Raw genomic sequence first — 18,431 nt, 5'->3', positions numbered from 1 at the left:
ACTATCTCTCTCAGTCTCCCTCTTTGCCCCATACATGCGAAGCAGGGAGCTGTGGCCCTTACGTCACGTCACTCTCACAGCAAACTCACATCTGGTTGTTGATGTGCAACGAATATAACGTTCTCATTTGGTTCTGCTGACGACATTGTAATTGATGGTTTTTTGGCTGCGGCATATGAAAAACTGTGTGCCAGGTGGCACTCCTTCTCGTCAAAATCTGTGCATGCCTCCGTTCAAGATTTACGATATTGGAGCTCTCAAACCGTGCGCTCAGGAAAAGTTCTCAGAACAGTGCGGTTCTTGAGTTTGAGCCGTACTGCTTCGCCAGCACACAATTTGGCCACCTCTCTGTGAGCTTATGCGTAAATCGGAACACGGATGGCTGCGCCGCCTGCGCCAGCGCCCGTGTTCACATTTTGGCCAGGGTGAGCGAGGGTGCGCAGGGGTACCATGACAGTGGACGAGGCATGGAAACCGTTGCTGCGTTGTTGCCGGCGTACGCTCGACGCGCCCAAGTGGTTGGCGCCTGCAGCGGCGGTAGACATTACCACCGTGCTGCTTCGGAGGGAGCCACCGAACGAGCAGCTCCGCTTGGTCAACGTGCGGCTGGCGTGCTCTGCCAAAGGGGAACAGCAGGTCATCATCAGCTGTCGAAGGTCAACCTGCACCCACATGAAGGAAGCACTGCAATTTATGTAGCTACCGCTGCCCTGCTGAGCGCAATTATTTGTATAGCATGACTTATTCTATTGCTCACAGTTGTCACCCTTTATTAAATACCGAGTTACCAGAGATGGAGACGGGAGTAGCGAGGTTATGGCGTCATGCTGTGGCATAGATTTATCCAAAAATCCCAATGCCCCTTTTGACGGGACCAACTATGTTCAACTATCTGTCAGTACAAGGTGTCGGCAATGACTTATTTACCACAATCCAGATTTTTGAAGTTTTCCTTTGACGATGACAGTTGTGTAACACGAAGCATCTCTAGCTTGCTGTTGCTAAAAAGAAGTACAGCAGAATAATCTACCAGCGTTTGTAGCTCCAGTAACGCGGTAGGGTGCCTCCAGTAACCCGGTTTCTGCATCGCTCATTTAAAGGCGCAAAAGGCGAAGAGAACGCGCCTAGGCAGAAACCAATGATGGCATTCCTATGTGATAGTGTAGTCAGTTTGTGCGTTGCTTCAAGAAGGGGCGCTGAATGTCGACATAGAAGGAGCTATAGACGGTTTCAAGACTGCGATAGTAGCAGCACGTGTTGTACCCCAAGAAACTTCCGGTCCTTCACTCCAACACCGAAGCGGAAAGCATGTTTTTAAGTTATGTCAGAGTGAGGAAAGTCCATTTTTCCGCCTTCAGATAAAAGGAAGGCGCATAAGTTAAGGACTAACTCTTATAATGTTGGGTATAGATTAGAAGCATCTTTATTTGAAATATTTGGCTAGGCACAGGGTGAAACGTGCTGAAAATCTGCGGGCTACCCGCCAAGGCTTTTGTTCCCCGCCAATGCGTCAGTGCACGAAACCGGAAGCCGTCCAGGGTCTGTGTTTGTAAACAGCGAAACTGTCTATATGGATCATTACTAAGGCTGCGCCACAAAACATTCCTCAAAGAAGCATGTGTTCTGTTTCTGCGTGTGCCGCACCTTCCCAGTCGTCAACGCCAATAGCTGTGGATCAAGACTTTTGAAGGAAAACGCGAAAGAACCGCGATGCCAATTATCTACACACTGACGTGTATGTTCATAGCCAACGAGAAATGTAATGGTACCTCGTTCCAGTTACACGTCACTTCTGCTTTCCACTATCGACAGTGTCGCGCGTAACCGTAAAGGAAGAAGACAAAGGAGGAGGCATCTAGGATTCATGATGCACACTTCTAGCGCTGTCAGTTTGTTGTAGCAACATTAGAATGCACTGTTTCATGCACAAAAGAAGAGCAAGATGTGAAAACATTCTGATCATCTCTACAAATCCAAGAAGAAAAAAAAAACGCGCTTGACTAAATCACCTTCATTTTATAAAGGCACTTCAGTGACAGTTAATATATAAAAGATAGTGTATACCATTACACGAAATGCAGAGTGTTTTGGAACTACTCGCTATTGGATAAGACCACGTCGTGTTAAGATCGCATGTGTGACGTCGCATACGCCATCACTGTCCGAGAGGCGGCGCTGTAGTTTCTTGTCTTATACCAAAAGCGCGTCCGGAATCCAACAGCTGGAGACATCACCACATCACACGGACGCGACATATTCCCTCACTTGTAGTTAGAGCTAGTTCTGTCATTCGAGCATCTATCCAAAACCTCTCTGCCACCCGCGTTGTTTTCAAGGGATGGTGTCTTAACGTGGTGGCCATGACTTGTTTCGGGCTCCCAGTATTTATCTTGGTTCTCATGTCTCCCAAAAGCATAACCTTCCAGATTGGTTGCTGTTACACGAATTCATCGCTGGAATGCGAGTTCGTGCATCAACTATGCGCAAAGCGTAAAACACATTTTCTCCTGGAATTGAATAGAAAATACTAGACTTGCATTTTGTTCCGCCTTAATGTTCTTATCATGGGTTATTTAGTACTAGTGATCACATTCTACTGTCGAGAGGCTATGCCATCAGGCTAGTACGAGAATGTCCCGCTGGAGTCGCAAGTACAGTGTCCTACATTTACTTTAGTATCTCTATTACTTAAGCGCTGTTGTAGATACCATTTAGACGTCCTTAATCATTAATCTATCAATGTAATTAAATTAAGGAGGAGGATGTAGGTTGCAGGCAGATCTAGCCTTGCGAAATATGCAGGCAATAGCCCCGCCCGGTTTCCTCCTTTCGGGTTATTTTGAAGACATGATCGTCTTTTTTTTTTAAGCGAGCGTGAACAGGATACGAAGAAGACGCGCGAAGCCTGACGCAACAATGCACATTCTGACGGCTCGTCAGCTTTCCCGCATTTGTAAGGTGCTGTTCCGGGCCCCCACATCACCACACCTTGCCCTAATATGACTGTCACTCATCGCCAATCTCATGCGAGTTTTAGCGTTCAAAAACTTCAAAACAAGTTCATCACCACTCACATGCAAGATCTGTAACGTAATGTAAACTAAAACGCTATTTCCCTTTAGTGTCTTGTAACCTGCCCTGCAATATTTTTCATCTCCAATCAACATATGCCTTTCTAGACATTAATTCAGCGCGTCTCTCAAAGTCTGATATAACACGACAAGCAGAGCTACCCGCGCGAAAAAAAGAACAGCGTACACGAAACCGCTATCCATCTCGGCTCACCAGCCCTTTTCTTAAGCTGTAGATTATCTGCAAGACAGGGCACACAGTCAGCTTATGCGCTCAGCTGTGCATACACATAGCTCAGCCAGCCGGGCTAGCTAGAAGTGGCGCACCCAGTCCTGCCCCGTCCATTTTCGCACACCGAATTCAGTTATACAGCTGCACGAATTGACCTGCAACGAAAGCTTAAAGATGATCGCGGGGGATTCAAACGTAGCCAAAGAGGCGATATGTCTCTGTGGCCTTGTACAGCAAATGAGAATAGGAAACGGCAGCAGTTGCAGTCGAATTCGTCACCAGGATTCGCCATCGTCGGATTCGTGCTTGTATCTGTCCTTAAAACTCAAGCGACGCTGCTTGTCACAATAAGGTCTACAAGTTGGGCTAGTTGGATGTGGTTTATGGTGTAGTGTGTAAAATACAGTGCCAACAACAACAATCTAATCAATCAATCAATCAATCAATCAATCAATCAATCAATCAATCAATCAATCAATCAATCAATCAATCGTTTATTTAACGTGCCCAGGAACAACCGTAAGGTCTTTGTGCAGGCGCACGCAAAAAAAAAACAATAAAAATAAACAATACAATGCAGACAGTTTACAGAAATAAAAAGAGCAAAAACACGTAGACAAAGAAAAATGAACACAAAAGGGGAGGAGTAAAATAAGACAACACAAGAAATATTGACGGGGAGTAAAAAATTAGATTGCATATATACAACTATGCGGAAAAACTGAGAAGGGAAGAGTTTGTACATTGTGCCACACTATGTCAAAACAGTGCAAAGCTCGGATAAAAACAATGATTGTGGACTATGAAAAGCATCAAGATCAAGAAAATTAATATTATAACGACTTTGTATTCTGTGAACGGTAGAGTGTTGGAAGAAGCAGGCGGGTACATGAAACGGTCTGTTCTCTCTGGTTAACTTATGCGGAATTGGAAAATTAACACAATTGAGAAGTACAGCGCAGGATATGATACCGTGGACTAGCTTGTAAAGAAATAAGAGATCAGAACGATTTCGTCGGCAGTGAAGTGATGGCAGTGATAATAATTCAGCAGTATTTAATAATAATAATAATAATAATAATAATAATAATAATAATAATAATAATAATAATAATAATAATAAAGCGTATTATTATTACTTGCGAAAACCACCATAATATTATGAAGAATGCCGTAGCTAGGGACTCCGGATCAAAGTCGGCAACCTGTTTTTTTTTTTTAATGTACACCTAAATGTAGGTACTACATGTGCGTTGTTTCATTTTTATCCCAGTGATATGCGGGCGCCGTGGCCGGTAAGAAACCCGCGACCTCGAGCTTAGCAGCGCAACGCCTCTGCCGGCTAAGCCACAACGGCGGGCTATTCAGAGCCATGATATGCGCGCCCCACTGCGCATGCATAGTGATATCAATTCACGTTCAACTTCCATCTACAAGCCGATGCAAACTTCATTAATGCAAAGTCTCCGGCCTCAGTTAATGTTCTTGCGAGCGGGTACCAACCGACCCTCCCCCTTCCCCCGAGCGAGGACAAGATTGACCGACCACTCCCGCGGCACGTTCCACGCTTGGCTGATTCCCCTGACTTCGCATCGGTGCGTCGCAAATAAGCTTCCTCTCGCAGAAAAATGTAATTTTCTGATCAGCTTATTTGTCGCGCCTCTGCGTTGTGACAGTGATTTAGTGCCTCAACTATACGGGCGCTGCTGAAACTAGGACAATCACGGAGAGCGATCACCCTAAAATGAAATAAACGGTATGCAGTGTTTCTCTCCTTCACTTCGTGTCTAGTCCTGCATAATTACTGCTGAATCTAACTTCATCACGGCTCAATGACGCGTGCTCATTAATGTCCCTCTAAGTTATGCTGCATGCCAGTACCACAGCTAGAAGTGATAGCTCGCACATTTATTTTTCTCGGAATGATACATAACAATGACGGTAGGCCTGACGCGAAACACCAGCATAGAAAGGAGTGGATGGTTCGAAATGCACTGTCTTCGCTTCCGCATTCTGAAAGGAGGAAGAGGCTACTGCACTGCATCAGAAGAATGTTTGTGCACGAAACGCGTTGAGCGTGCAGTTTTCCCTAGAAGGACCGCCCAGTGGCGCGCAGGAAGTGTCTCTTATTTTTGTCACTTAAAAAAATTTAAACGCCCCATGGAGGCCACCAGGCGCAAGGAATAGGGAACATATTGAGAGCTGTTGGAGACGCAATTAACGGCAGCGCTTATCTTGGTGGCGAGTCCAATCCAGTGCTATCTCATAGGCAGTATCCCGCAAAAGCTGGCAACTTTCCTTGACTTTGCAGAAACATGATGGTGATAACAGCTGCGTACCTTAAACGCGTGCTCCTAAAATTTGGTTTTGAATTTTGTAACGTAACGTGTATTGGAATCATGATTCGTGCGGAAGAAGCCCGTGCTAAAGTAAACACATTACGTAATGCATGTGCTCGGTACATGTCTAGCCGCCCAGTTTATGCGAAAGCACGAATGCCCGCTAAAGGTTCTAGTAGTGGTAGAGCACAACGTCGAAAGTTAATCTTTTCTTTGTTAGGGAAAAACATGTTTAAAGGGGCCCTGCAAAACTTTGTAAGCATGGTCAGAAAACGCTTTCGATCGCTAGTCGAGGCTCCTGAGAATACGTGAGCCAAACGTTATAGCGAGCACGTGGCCTGGAATTTACAATTAATTCTCAAAGTCACCTACAAATCGCTGGCTTGGTTCTCTACATATGATGCTATAAACCATGGAGGAAGGAATACTAAGGAGAGGCCCTATCGTATTTCAATGCATTGCGATAAGTGTGGCGGAAGTGACGTCAGATTTATGGGGCAAACAAACCGGTATGGGGCACACAAAACAGCAGACGACCCGCGGCGTGCTCTCCGCGGTGATTAGCTTCTGCGCAGGTTTGTAGTCCCGGCGTAAACTTAGCGCGTATTGTGCGGTTCGCACGCAGTAAAATGTTGCAAGCAGGCGTTTACCAGGCTCTTCGCGCGTGGCAGGCCCGAGCGCTGCGTGCTGAAATTCTTCGTGGAGCGTTTTTGTGCAACAGTACAGAATTCCGGTAGGTGCCGTGATCAAAAACGTTCAGCCCCTGCACCATCGTATTCGAACTCACCTAGCAGTGACTTACGCGTTCTGCTGGGCGTTAGGCCTTCCTTTTCTCGTAGCCCGATTTCCCGATCTGTTGCCGGATTAGCGGTTCTTTGTTCGTGTATATGGAGTGAGCGTGGTAGCTATTCGGCGCAACGCTAACCTATAGTTGACGTAACTTCACGTCGAAAAGAGGACACCGCTGTATTGTATACGCGATCGTGCACGTAAAGTTTGTAATTCCAGTACGCACACAAAAGCACGCAGCGAGCGCATAACGCACAATACATACATCACGTAGTCCGATAACAACAACATAAGTTTATTGCCCTTTCGCTGAACGACACAGCCTCTAAAAACGTACGATGCCTTCGGCGCATGTTATGTACGGCGCGTCAGACGGCAAAAACAAAAGTTCACGTGTGTTCTGAGTTGACACAATGAGTAAGAAGCAACAGAGCGCACATCCGAGTGCTTCGCATGCAAATACCATGCATTAGTGATCAGCAATGAAGCGGACGTGTACGTACACATGAAAAGTGACACCCAGTACTTTCCGCAGTGCGCGCGATTTGCTCCCGGTATACGCAACCATACGCAACAGCTGGGCATTGCGTAGCTTTCCTAAAGAACACACACAAGGAGCAGGGGGGCGATCGGAGATCTGTTCGTTCCGCTTGTTCGTTCTCCTGGGGTAGAACAAGCGCGCTGATTGGCTGAAGCGGGAGATGCCACTCAAGGCCGCGGGGTGTCGCCATTTCTTTTTTTTTTTGCTTGATATTTTCTTTTTTGGTGGCATCATATCGCGGCATAACGAGTGGGGTGATCGGAGATCTCTGTTCTGCGCCGTTCGTTCTGTACCCATTCTGGCGGCGTACGCGATTGGCCGAAGCCGGAAAAAACCACGTCTCTGAGGGGCGTAGCCATTTTTCTTTTTGCTTGATCTTTTATTTTTTGGTGACGTCATACCACGTCATAACAAGCATGTCGTCTGCTACAAACGAATGGAGCGCGAGACCGTTCGCACGCGTTCTCTCGAGCGAACAAACAGCTTCGCACGGCATGTTGCGGCTGCCGCAACAGCTGATTTTGAGAAAATGGCGCTTGCGACGTGTGCTTCTCTTGCGGTTGGAGGTGCGAGATGCGTTTGAAAACATGAGCGAGTGCGGCGTCGCTTCTGTTCTCGAAACGAACAGTGCGAACAAAATGAACGGGCCTGCCACTGGGCTGTGGTCTTACGCGCAGGGACTTCTTAGTTCAAAAGCGCTACTGCCACGTGTCGTCCCGGTCCTCACTCGTGAACGACGGCCCCTGTGGGCATGACGGCGTAGGTATCTGTGGGTGCTCTTTTATAAAAGCCAGCAGAAGCTCCTTTTGACGATTCGACACCCGGGAGCCAAGCCAGACATTCCGGTGGGACGATATCTTGAAAAACTGCGCCAACTGCTACTTTTCTATTTTTTTTTTCGCGTGCGCGACCTCACATAATGAGCGTGTTAGAAAAACTGACACCAATAAATATCAGCGCTCAAACCTATTGCTGTTTCAGAAACTGTTTGAGCTTGAAAAGAAAAACAATATCTTTTCGTATAACAACTCTATTTATTAGAAAGCGAGAAACACTTCGTTTTGAAATATACGGTCCCTTTGCCGAGGACAAACGATGCGTGTCTACTTCCGGAAAGCTCGCCGCTCACCGCTTGACGATTGGCTGTCCTCTTCCTCTCGGCGGAAGAGAGCTGCGGACCGCCCACTTTTGTGACGTAACACCGCCAGAACGAACGCGGAACAGAGATCTCCGATCCCCCCCCCCCCCCCAGCATGCGTGAATCGACTGCGCCGCGGCGCACAGCGCCGCTTGCACGGCGAAAAAAAAAAAGGCTCGAATCGCGCATGCGCTTGCAAACGACACGGCGGAAATCGCGAAATGTTTCGAGGCTCCTTCGCTAGGAGGCGATGCGGGTGTTTGCGATGTAGAGGCTTCACAAATGTGACGTCAGGGCCTCTCCTTATTTTTCCTTCCTCCATGCTATAAACCCAAATGACTACGCCATAAACACAAAGTCCACGGCCATTGGCTGATTTGAGCATCGTGAGCTGCAATAACGGCGGCCGCCGCGTGATGCCGCAACGTGCCCGAGCGCTCGCTCGCGATCACACTGAAAGTAAGCCGCGCGGTCGCAGAAAAAAAAAAAAAAGCTCAAGGTCATGACGCGCGCTGACGAACGGACGTAGCTTCCTAACTCCGTGTCTTACCTCCCCCCCTGCGTAGTTGAGTAGATGGTACGAAAAGAGAGAGAAAGCGCTGAAAGCGTGCGACAAATCACTGTAACTTCGCTCGTACTTCACGGATACTAAAAAATTTCCGGGTGGTTGATTCGTGTAGCAATACACGTCTTTAATGAAGCTATTCGATGATTACCTGGAAATGTGTTGCAGGGTCCCTTTAATCATTTGCCGCATGTAATTTTTTCCATGCTGCCGCCTAGATAAAGTGCTCTCCTCCGCTGCTTATGGCACTTCTCTTCCCTTCAGGCGTGCATTATTCACTACCCACTGTCGATTAACTTTTGCTTAATTGCGCAACACACACCGCTACCCAAAATCCTCGTTTTCCGCATTTCTTTCCCTTTCTTAATTTGTATCATTATATTTATTCATTGATGATTTTAATATTTTATGTAATATAAGAAGAGAAAGCGAACAGTAGTGACAACCGCCGCGAAAAGAGGGTCATTCTTTTACATTTAATTAACCAACAAGAAGCGTACGCCTTTAATTTGATCTGTTGCGAACAGTGATCCGATTTTGCGCGTTCCACTAGCCTAAATAATTCTGTTAGCCCTGCCAGCGCACATGGCGAGAATAATTGATTCGAACTAAAGTCAACGAATTTCAAATTAATGAGTTAAGCTGAGGCTGCGTGTCTAAAATAAAGGCGCCCAGGAAGCCACTAACCTCAATATTCGCACTCATCGCCTTGATGTTGCAATCCCGGGCAGCGCGCCGTTCAAGCTGCAAGCGGCGTGGAGTTCCTTATGCTGCTTCTCCTGTTGCTGCTGCGGCTGTTGCGACCAGCGCTTTGTGGTGCGTGCCCAGTCGATACCAGTTAAACTACGCTTCAATATCAACTGCATCACGTCCGCCTGCGCAGAGACAACAATACAACACGCGAACTGCAATTAGCTCGCAGTGCAATCGAGGTGCCCACATTGTCGTTAAGCAACATAAGGGCTTTCGAAGCAACACCGAGGCAATATTGAAACGGATGGAGGATTCGGAGCTGGCGTATTGGATTTCCGACACGCTCATTGCAACGAGTGCTGTATTACAGCTTGCTTCGAAACAACTAAATACGAGTTTTCTTCGAGTTGCCTTCTTTTCTACGCTTTTCACGCAATTGCCTATACAAGCGTAAAATACGAGCATTTGGTGACGCCTTCTTGTTGCAAGCGTTAAGAACTGAACTAATTAGCTGATTAGCCTCCGCCGAGCCACCGTGACTAACTACCAGAATAAAAAAGAAAACACTGCGTAATGTGCAAAAACTCGAAGGGTTAAAGCGAACTTCAAGACTTTCCACCACGTGTGCGCGCGACTTCGAACTAGATATGTGCTGATGCGCGAGATATTTTCACGATATGACACGTAAACATGTCAGCATAAATTTTAAAAAAAAGTGACAGATGGAAGGCAGTGAATCGCATTGTTACCGCCAGTACACCATGTATTTGAGAAGTCAGAAGGCCTATCGAAGCTTAGGCTGTACCTTTCGTTACACTCCTTGATCAAAGAAAAACTGCATTATACAAAAGCAAAGCGCATGATTTATCCATACAAAAGACAAGGAATGCTCAGTTTTCAGTTAGAGGTATTTTCAATAGTAGCTTATTGCTTCCGTATCTTACTACCTGGGTCCTTTCTATTATCGATGTTTCGGTGCCATATAAAGATCAGCAGCCGATGTTACTGACATTGGTATATGAAAGGAATGCATGGGAGATTTTCGTTTACTTATTTTTGTTCTCTTTAATTTGTATCCGCTTTTGTTTAAGCGACAGAAGCTACGAACCACGACAAAGTATTTCATTTACTGAGTCTACTTTTACTATCAAATAATATAACCTAATGCTACATCTCTATGCCCCGCCTTTCAGCTGACAACAAAGGCCTAATGGGAAATAAAGGAGCTATGCGGTAACACACACAGGCACTGCTTATGTTCGTAATATCCGTTCATTCTTATTACCATGGACGTAGTTCCACCTAAAGCAACGTAGCTTATTCCGTTTGCGCATGACCTACATATTGTATAGTTCACAGTGGCTATTATTATTATTATTATTATTATTATTATTATTATTATTATTATTATTATTATTATTATTATTTGCTATGCTTACACAAATACACAAGGACACAAAAGCAAGAGCCTAATAAGGTGGGGGGCTCTCCAAATACGCCATACGTAAAGCCCAATATGCTGAGCTAATCATTATATTAATGTAGTCCTTCAAGCGTCTGCACACTGTATGCCCTTCAAGACCTGGAAAGAAGGCTAACCACTTATTATACCCCAGTAAGGAGCAAGCTTGTGTTCTGGCCAAATCCTTGTGTCAAGACAGTTTTTACAAAGCGCAAATGTTTCCTTTAGCTTTAACAGATCTTCAAGGTGTACGCAGGAAAGTTTTGTTGTATGCCACGGGCGGGCATACAACATCTCGTCTGCATTTGCTCGTGTTTTACTACAATTCTAAAGCAACGCAAGGATTGCCAGACATGTATACTGAAGGGCTCCCAGATCAATCTTGGGAACCTGTCCTCATATATATACTGTAAAGGTTGCCTTCATTTTCTGTTCTTGTTTTATGCCATTGCGTAGCCTGAAGCCGTGTGCTTCGACTACTCCGCGAGATGTATTGTAAAAACTGAATATAACGAGGAGAACAGAAGCTGTGCGTAATAGGGCGTCTCCATGTTTAGACGTGAATCGAACGATCGGTAATCGAGCGGTCTTTTCATTTATTAGTCTGCGTTCTTGCTACTCGCATCTGTTGAAATTTGGTCGACGCAGCTGAGAAACGGCCATGCGTCCTCATGAAAGGCGCGCAAGAGGCGCGCTATCAACGGAAATATATCGCCTTTTCATGAAGCTTTCGCAGCTGTCATTTCCTTATCTTAGCGGAGAACGTACTGAAGAGTGGGCTAAAAGGAAACCGGCAGGTGACAGATTGGTTTTTTTTTAATCGCTTCTCTTGCGAGCGGGAGATTATTATTTGGGCTCCCACTGTCTCTCATATCTGAGTTTTTGTATTGGCACGGGAAAATAGAAAACTGATGCGTAGTTGGCGTTATTCTACTGTATGAACGCAAGGCGTTAACGTTTGAAATTTAAGCTCAATTACATTTAGAGGTTGGACGTGAAAAAAAAAAAAAACGAGGATTTTATTCTGAAATATTCCGTAATTGGTGACTCGCGATTGATTTTCTCTACATGTGGTTCATTAACATGCACCCATATTCGGATAGTTCATCATCATTGTAATGCAGTTGCCGCAGCGCGCATGGAAGCCCGACACCCAGCTGAGAAGCGCAACGCCACATGGCAAATGGACTACCGCTGCAGGTACATAGAAACGTCTCAACAATTCTCTGCACGCAAAGATCGACATTTCACACCTGGTTTGTGTTGTGGAAAATGTATTCCTAAGCAAGTCACCTCCGGGTCTGGAAGGAACGGGAAGCATTCTTCCTCTTTTTTTCTGTTTTAATTTTTCTGCGTCCCTCAATCTTGAATATGAATCCAGGCTGAGATGTACGTCACTCAGTGCAGCGTTTGAGTGTACGGATATTTATGTATTTTTTCTCAGTCGACCAATATAAAAACCCATTCCCATGTGCAGCATTCTTGCACTACTCCGTCAACAAAGCCGAGCAGTGCGTAGTGAAAAAAAAAAACATGCGGTTGTACGAGGGTGGTCTGAAAAGTTCTCGGCCTCAATAAGAATCACGCGAGCGAGAACTTGTAGCACTCATGTGCACGTTCATACAAGTCTCTGCAAGTCTCAGATGAAACGCCATCTAGTGCCGATTAGCAGTTTGGCTTTGACAGTCGATCACAGTGGTTGTAGTGTGAAGCACCGGAAGGCATGGAGAAGCTTGAGTACCGTGCGGTGATAAAGTTTTTTGTAAAAGAAGGTTCATCTCCGAATGAAATTCACCAAAGGTTTGTTAAAGTTTACAAGCAAGATTCACCTTCATACTTCGCAGTCAAGAAATGGGCTGCTGAGTTTAAGCGGGAGAGAGAGAGCATTGAAGATGGCCCGCGCGAAAGGCGCCCAAAAAGTGCAACAACTCCTGAATTGATTGACCGCGTGCACGATATGGTTTTGGAAGACAGGAGAGTGAAGTTGCGTGAAATTGCCGAGGCTGTTGGCATCTCAGTGGAACGTGTATGTCACATTTTGCATAACGAATTACACATGAACAAGCTCTGCGCAAGATGGGTGCCGCGCATCCTTACCCCTGAGCAAAAACGCAACCGCATGACGATGTCACAGCGTGCTTTGGAGCTGTATAACAAAAATCCAGCGGACGTTTTGCGCAGATTTATAACAAATGGATGAAACTTGGATTCACCATTACACACCGGAATCGAAACAACAATCAAAGCAGTGGACTGAAGCCGGGTCCTCTGCACCAAAGAAAGCCAAGTCAGTTCCCTCCGCAGGAAAGGTGATGGCCTCTGTTTTTTGGGACGCTAAAAGGCATTCTGCTTGTGGATTATCTTGAAAAGGCTAAAACCATAACTGGGGAGTATTATTCTGACCTTTTGACTCAACTGAATCAGAAAATTCGTGAGGAAAGACCAGGTTTGCAGAAGAAGAAAATCATCTTTCATCAGGACAATGCACCGGTGCACAAAGGACATCTTGCAATGGCTACATTTCACGATTTGAAGTACGAATTGTTGGAGCACCCACCCTATTCTCCTGACTTGGCCCCGTCGGACTACCACCTGTTCTCAAAACTCAGAATCTTTCTTGGTGGGCAACGTTTTTCATCAAATGAAGAAGCGATTGCTGCTGTGGATGAGTACTTTTCAGGACTTCCACAAAGTCATTTTAAGGACGGAATCCTGGCTCTGGAATATCGATGGACCAAGTGTGTAGAGTTGAGAGGAGACTATGTTGAAAAATAAAAATAATTTTGAAGGTCCAAAACGCTTTTCTACATCAGGCCGAGAACATTTCAGACCACCCTCGTAGTTAAGCAGCCGACGCGTTGTTAACCTGACCATAACGTCATGGTTTCAGATCTTGACAGCGGCGGTGGAGTTTCAATTTTCACGCATTGTGCACAAAAATGCCAGTGTACTCAGATTTCAGTTCGTGCTCGCATTTCCTGTTAGGCTAAAGAATTTACTGGTCTTCGACTGTAGGGCCTGCTGCAGCTCGAGGCGTACGTGGGAAGGAAATCCCCGTTTGTTATAAGTGCGAAAAGTAGCACGGCTGGCTGCTAAGCGTTTCTGGCAGATCTACGCTTTCGGTGAGCCCCGCTTGACCGCGGGCTCACGATCAAACATTCACAAAAGAAACACTTGTCGAAGACCAGTCGAAACGCTGTTCATTTAATAAAGATTTACAGTAGTACAGAGTACCTTAGCTAAACTCGCGGGATCGAATCCAGGCTGCGGCGGCTGTATTTTTGATGGAGGCGAAAATGTTTGAGGCCCGTGTACTTAGATTTAGGTGCACGTTAAAGAACACCAGGTGGTCGAAATTTCCGGAGCCCTCCACTACGGCCTCTCTCATAATCATATCGTGGTGTTGGGACGTTAAACCCCAGATATTATTATATTACCTTAGCTAAACGGATCCACCGCGCATGCGTGACAATCACCGGAACACTCGCTGCCGAGAAATACGTTTCAGACGGTTTTTGATGCTGTCATGACGAATACGAGACGTCAGGAGAAACGAAGGAACTTCGTTTCTTACCGCCGTCGAGACCAGCAGCGTACCTAGGGTTGACGGCGGCGCGGTGAATTCCTAGACAGTCTTGAACGACAAGAAAAATGTAACGTGCAAGGGTTCCTTACACACAGTGCCGTAGGACGACCGTTTCTGAACGATGGAAACATTTCATAGAGAAGAAGGCTATTTAAGCGCGGGTAAACGGCAGTCTAAGAATTTGTGCGTTTTCTCTATTGTGTAGAGTGAAGCCCACCTTTGAACAAATCATTTCAGCAAAGGGTTGGATATTTACCATATAAATTACGTAGATCGCTTCTCTTTTGCATGTGGCAGGGTAAGAGAGAGTACCTAGAGAACAATGAAAAACGCCACAGCAAGAACAACAAAATCTCCTAGTTTCACACAGTATCAGTGAAGCGAGCCAGTGGCATGTCTACAAGGCTTACGCGGGGAAACCCTTGCAGGCTGTGTGTGAGTGCCAGGGTGGCGCAACTGGTGTACATTGGCAGAAGTAGGAATGTCGCTGAGGCAAACATTTTCACATAAGCTTCGGAACAGTAGTTGCTGCACTGACGAGAAAAAAGTATCCTCCTCAAAACACCGGCCTTACACAGGCATTCCTTGTTTCTCTTCTGTTAATTAGCTTGAACTGTCGATCTTCCTGAGAACTTCGTTCTCGTTTCCATCCCTGTGTAGTACGACATTTATGCCATTCGTCGAACTTTCTGCCCTTTGTGCCTGCTGGATGTTGGACTTTTGTGCCCTAGCCCGTTTTCGAAACTGAAGGCACAAATTTAAGGTGTCTTGTTTTTCGTGAGCTGTGAAGGAGAATACTTAAGTAGGACAGACTGTTGGGCTGGGTGGCCTTGCATTTTAACAAAGTCAAATGAGCGCAAATTAAGACAGACAGAAAGACGTTTAGATGGCGCCTGTCCTTGTCTGTCTCGTCTTTGTGCCGTCATCATTTGAGCTAACTTGACTGTGTTAAAATAAAATAAAAAAACGCCAGGCGTGCGCGGAACATACAGCACAGTCACAGCGAAAGCTGGAAGAGCAGGCTTTCTAGAGCCCGTTGTAAACTCTCTTGGGGGCAACTAATACAAGAACATTTGCAAATGCCCACTACGCCATAAATCATCATAGTTTTTGTGAAGTTGGGAAGCGCCCACTATGCCATTGTTTCTCAAATGGGGGGTCCGCGGACCCCCTTCTGTTGAGGTAAACCTGGTTCTAGGGGTGCATGCTTAATCATCAACACACACTAACCCTGAAGTTGTCGCTCATGAAGCAGTAGATGATGGGATTGACGAAGCTGTTGGCCATCGAGAACCAGTGGCAGGAGAAGAAGGCCGCGATGTACAGGTACTCCTGCTCGGCAGTGTCCGGTTGCATCGCGGCGCGGTCAAAGTACAATATCAGGTTCATCAGGTGAATTGGCAGCCAGCACACAGCGAACATCAGCACTACCGTCGCCAGCATCTTGACAACCTGCGCAAAAAAATGAAGCAGTTTGTACGGTAAGATGATGCGATGACTAGATGTGGCTTCAGCCGAGACCTAAGGTTTCTAGAAAAAATAATTCGTTAGCAGCGGGCGCAGACGGTGCTTCTGTGGCATTAAGTGACCTGCAGTCGTCCTTACTGTCATTCAATTGCAATACGTCATCTATGAACTGGACTGACGAGCTTTTTCTTTTTTTGCTTAGCGCCGTGGTATCTTAGAGGCCGTAGAGTTGCGCCACTAAGCACGAGGGCATACACTCTAAAAAAAAAAAGGGAGCGATAATGGAGCAACGGGCTCCGTTCCTCCTTCGGAGCCGCGACTTTCTCCTTTGCGGACGATTTACTCGTCGCGCCCTCTTGCGGCAAGCGCCAAGGGAGAAACTTTTCTCCTCAACCACGACTTGCGCGCGCGCGCATGCGCACGCCGAGTTAAATCGTGATTCCGTGCTGCGGAGAGCGGCTGCCCTTTCGCGCTCACTCGGCAGCCTCAGACCAGACTATCCAGTGCTACCGATCTCGGCCAGTCGCGTGCAATTACTTGTACCTAGGATTGATGCGAGCAACACACGAGTGACGTTCATTGTTTTTTTTTTCCATGTGTTGAGTAACGTGTGTGGCGTTTTTTTTATAGGCCCGGCGTGTGCGCGATGCGCCGCATACTTCCGTGTGTCTCGTGTTGTTTGTATACGTTTACGCACGATCTGCTTTGTCATAAATACAGTAAGTCCCGCTTCACAAAACAGTCTTGTTTTGATGGACACCTTAGACTGTACACCAATAATTTCAACTTTTTCAGCGTTAACATACTTGGGCTAGAGCACGCGTTTTTAGTTTTACACAGCACTTATAGCACTTATCAATACAACAAGCAATATAAAGCATGAAGGTTAATTTTTACAACATTTTAGCAAACGTGATACCACTGGACAGTGCAAGCGTGAAAGTACGATAACATTAATTGCTGGAGTTTGACGTGTCGAAACCACCGTATAATTATGAGGCACGCCGTAGTGTGGGACTACGGATTAATTTCGATCAACTTGGGTTCTTTAACGTGCACCCGACATAAGCACATGGGTGTTCTTTGCCTTTCGCCCCCATTGAAATGTTGGCCGCATTTTAAACGTTAACCTGCATCATAATTGCACATATCTGAAAAATAAGTCAATGACGTCTGTCAATTAAGCCAAAATTCTCAATCACATGCGTTTTGGAATACGCATGCCATCACTGAGAATTAGGACCGACTTATGCACGCGTGCAATATGTATCTCTCGTTCTCAGGAATTTTGCTTTGGCGTGCGAAACTCAACACAAAAGCGCTTCTAATGTGACAGCTGTGCACAGTGGGTAAATCACTAACATTCTCACTCACCTTTGTGGGAAAAGAGTATTCCAAATCTAACGCAAGACAAACCACCGCCACCAACGACAACTACACAGTTGTCGCACAATGACCACAATTTTACACGCCAGGCGAATACCGTGACGTAACAGTAGCAGAGCAGCATGTACACTCTTAAAAAAAAGAGAGTCAAAAGGGAGTCACGTCTGCTTGACTCTCTTTGTGCAGCCGATGACCACCTTTTTTCTAAGGGGAGTCCACAATGCGTCTGGTCGACGCTCCTGAATGAAATAGATGACTCCCTTGCTCCAAGGGAGTCAGTGATGGTTCTGCATATACAGGGTGGGTTTTTTTTAAAAGAAAGCTTCACTGGCTGCGACCAAGATACAGTTCGCTGCTTTGGCTTGTGGTATACCGAAAAATTTTTGGTTGAGAATATATAGCATGGGATCGTAAAATGTGGAATTACGCACGTATTGTGTTATGGCTTCAGTTACGATATTGCTGAAACGGCGCTTCACGAAACACGTCTACAAGTAAACAGGTTCTTAAAAAAATCTTGCCCCCAAGCGAAAACATTGAGAGTATGACAACGTTAACAATGGCAGCGCTGACAAATTTGCGAATCTTCGCACGTTTGCAAGCGAGGTTTGTAGATTCCTACCACAGCATGTATGGCAGAAAACATTACATTTATTAGTGAAATGGCCGTGCCATGGTGTTGAACGCACTGGCGATCGGGAACAACATCTAACTCGCCGGCCGTAAAAACATGTGCCGCAAAGCTGGCATGATAACGCGCGGACCGGTTATCAAGGCGACGCTTTACCGCGTCTCCTAAAGAGCGACAATACTACCAGAATTATAGCGCGCTGTCATCATTTCTGCCCGCCACAGCTAAACTATATCTTCACAATAATCCGCGCGGGCCACCAAATCGCTCAGCAAACGTTGAGCACAGCTAGGCCCACGCACACACGGCCTCACCGCACTCTCCCTAGCCCCTAGAGGCAGGGGATGCACGTTCACCTGCGCCCCCTCCCACCGTAACAGCCCTTACAGACCCAGACAACACAATAACAACCTCAGGACATCCTCAGTATCCACCTTGATGACATTATGATGCCCTCAGACGTCTGTTAAGGTACTAGAATGGCACTAATCCAGTGCTGTTGTCCGTACTCATAACAACCTCAGGACGTCC

General features: G+C 46.1%; 1 protein-coding gene across 1 annotated transcript in view; it reads right to left on the bottom strand.

Moving 5' to 3' along the window:
• Nucleotides 1–532: 532 nt before the first annotated feature.
• Nucleotides 533–18,431, bottom strand: part of LOC119386302 (RYamide receptor) — an 82,281-nt gene continuing 64,382 nt past the window's right edge. The window contains exons 3-5 of the mRNA XM_049415371.1: nt 15,647–15,868; nt 9,363–9,550; nt 533–662 (exon numbers count right to left, since the gene is read on the bottom strand). Of these exons, the coding sequence (XP_049271328.1) occupies nt 9,377–9,550; nt 15,647–15,868 (396 nt within the window). The 3' untranslated portion in view covers nt 533–662; nt 9,363–9,376. The remainder of the gene's footprint in view (nt 663–9,362; nt 9,551–15,646; nt 15,869–18,431) is intronic.

The sequence above is a fragment of the Rhipicephalus sanguineus genome, chromosome 1, assembly GCF_013339695.2.
Source record: "Rhipicephalus sanguineus isolate Rsan-2018 chromosome 1, BIME_Rsan_1.4, whole genome shotgun sequence".
Lineage (NCBI taxonomy): Eukaryota > Metazoa > Arthropoda > Arachnida > Ixodida > Ixodidae > Rhipicephalus > Rhipicephalus sanguineus.
The sequence above is the reverse complement of the archived record's forward strand: the minus strand, read 5'-3'. Positions and strand labels throughout refer to the sequence as shown.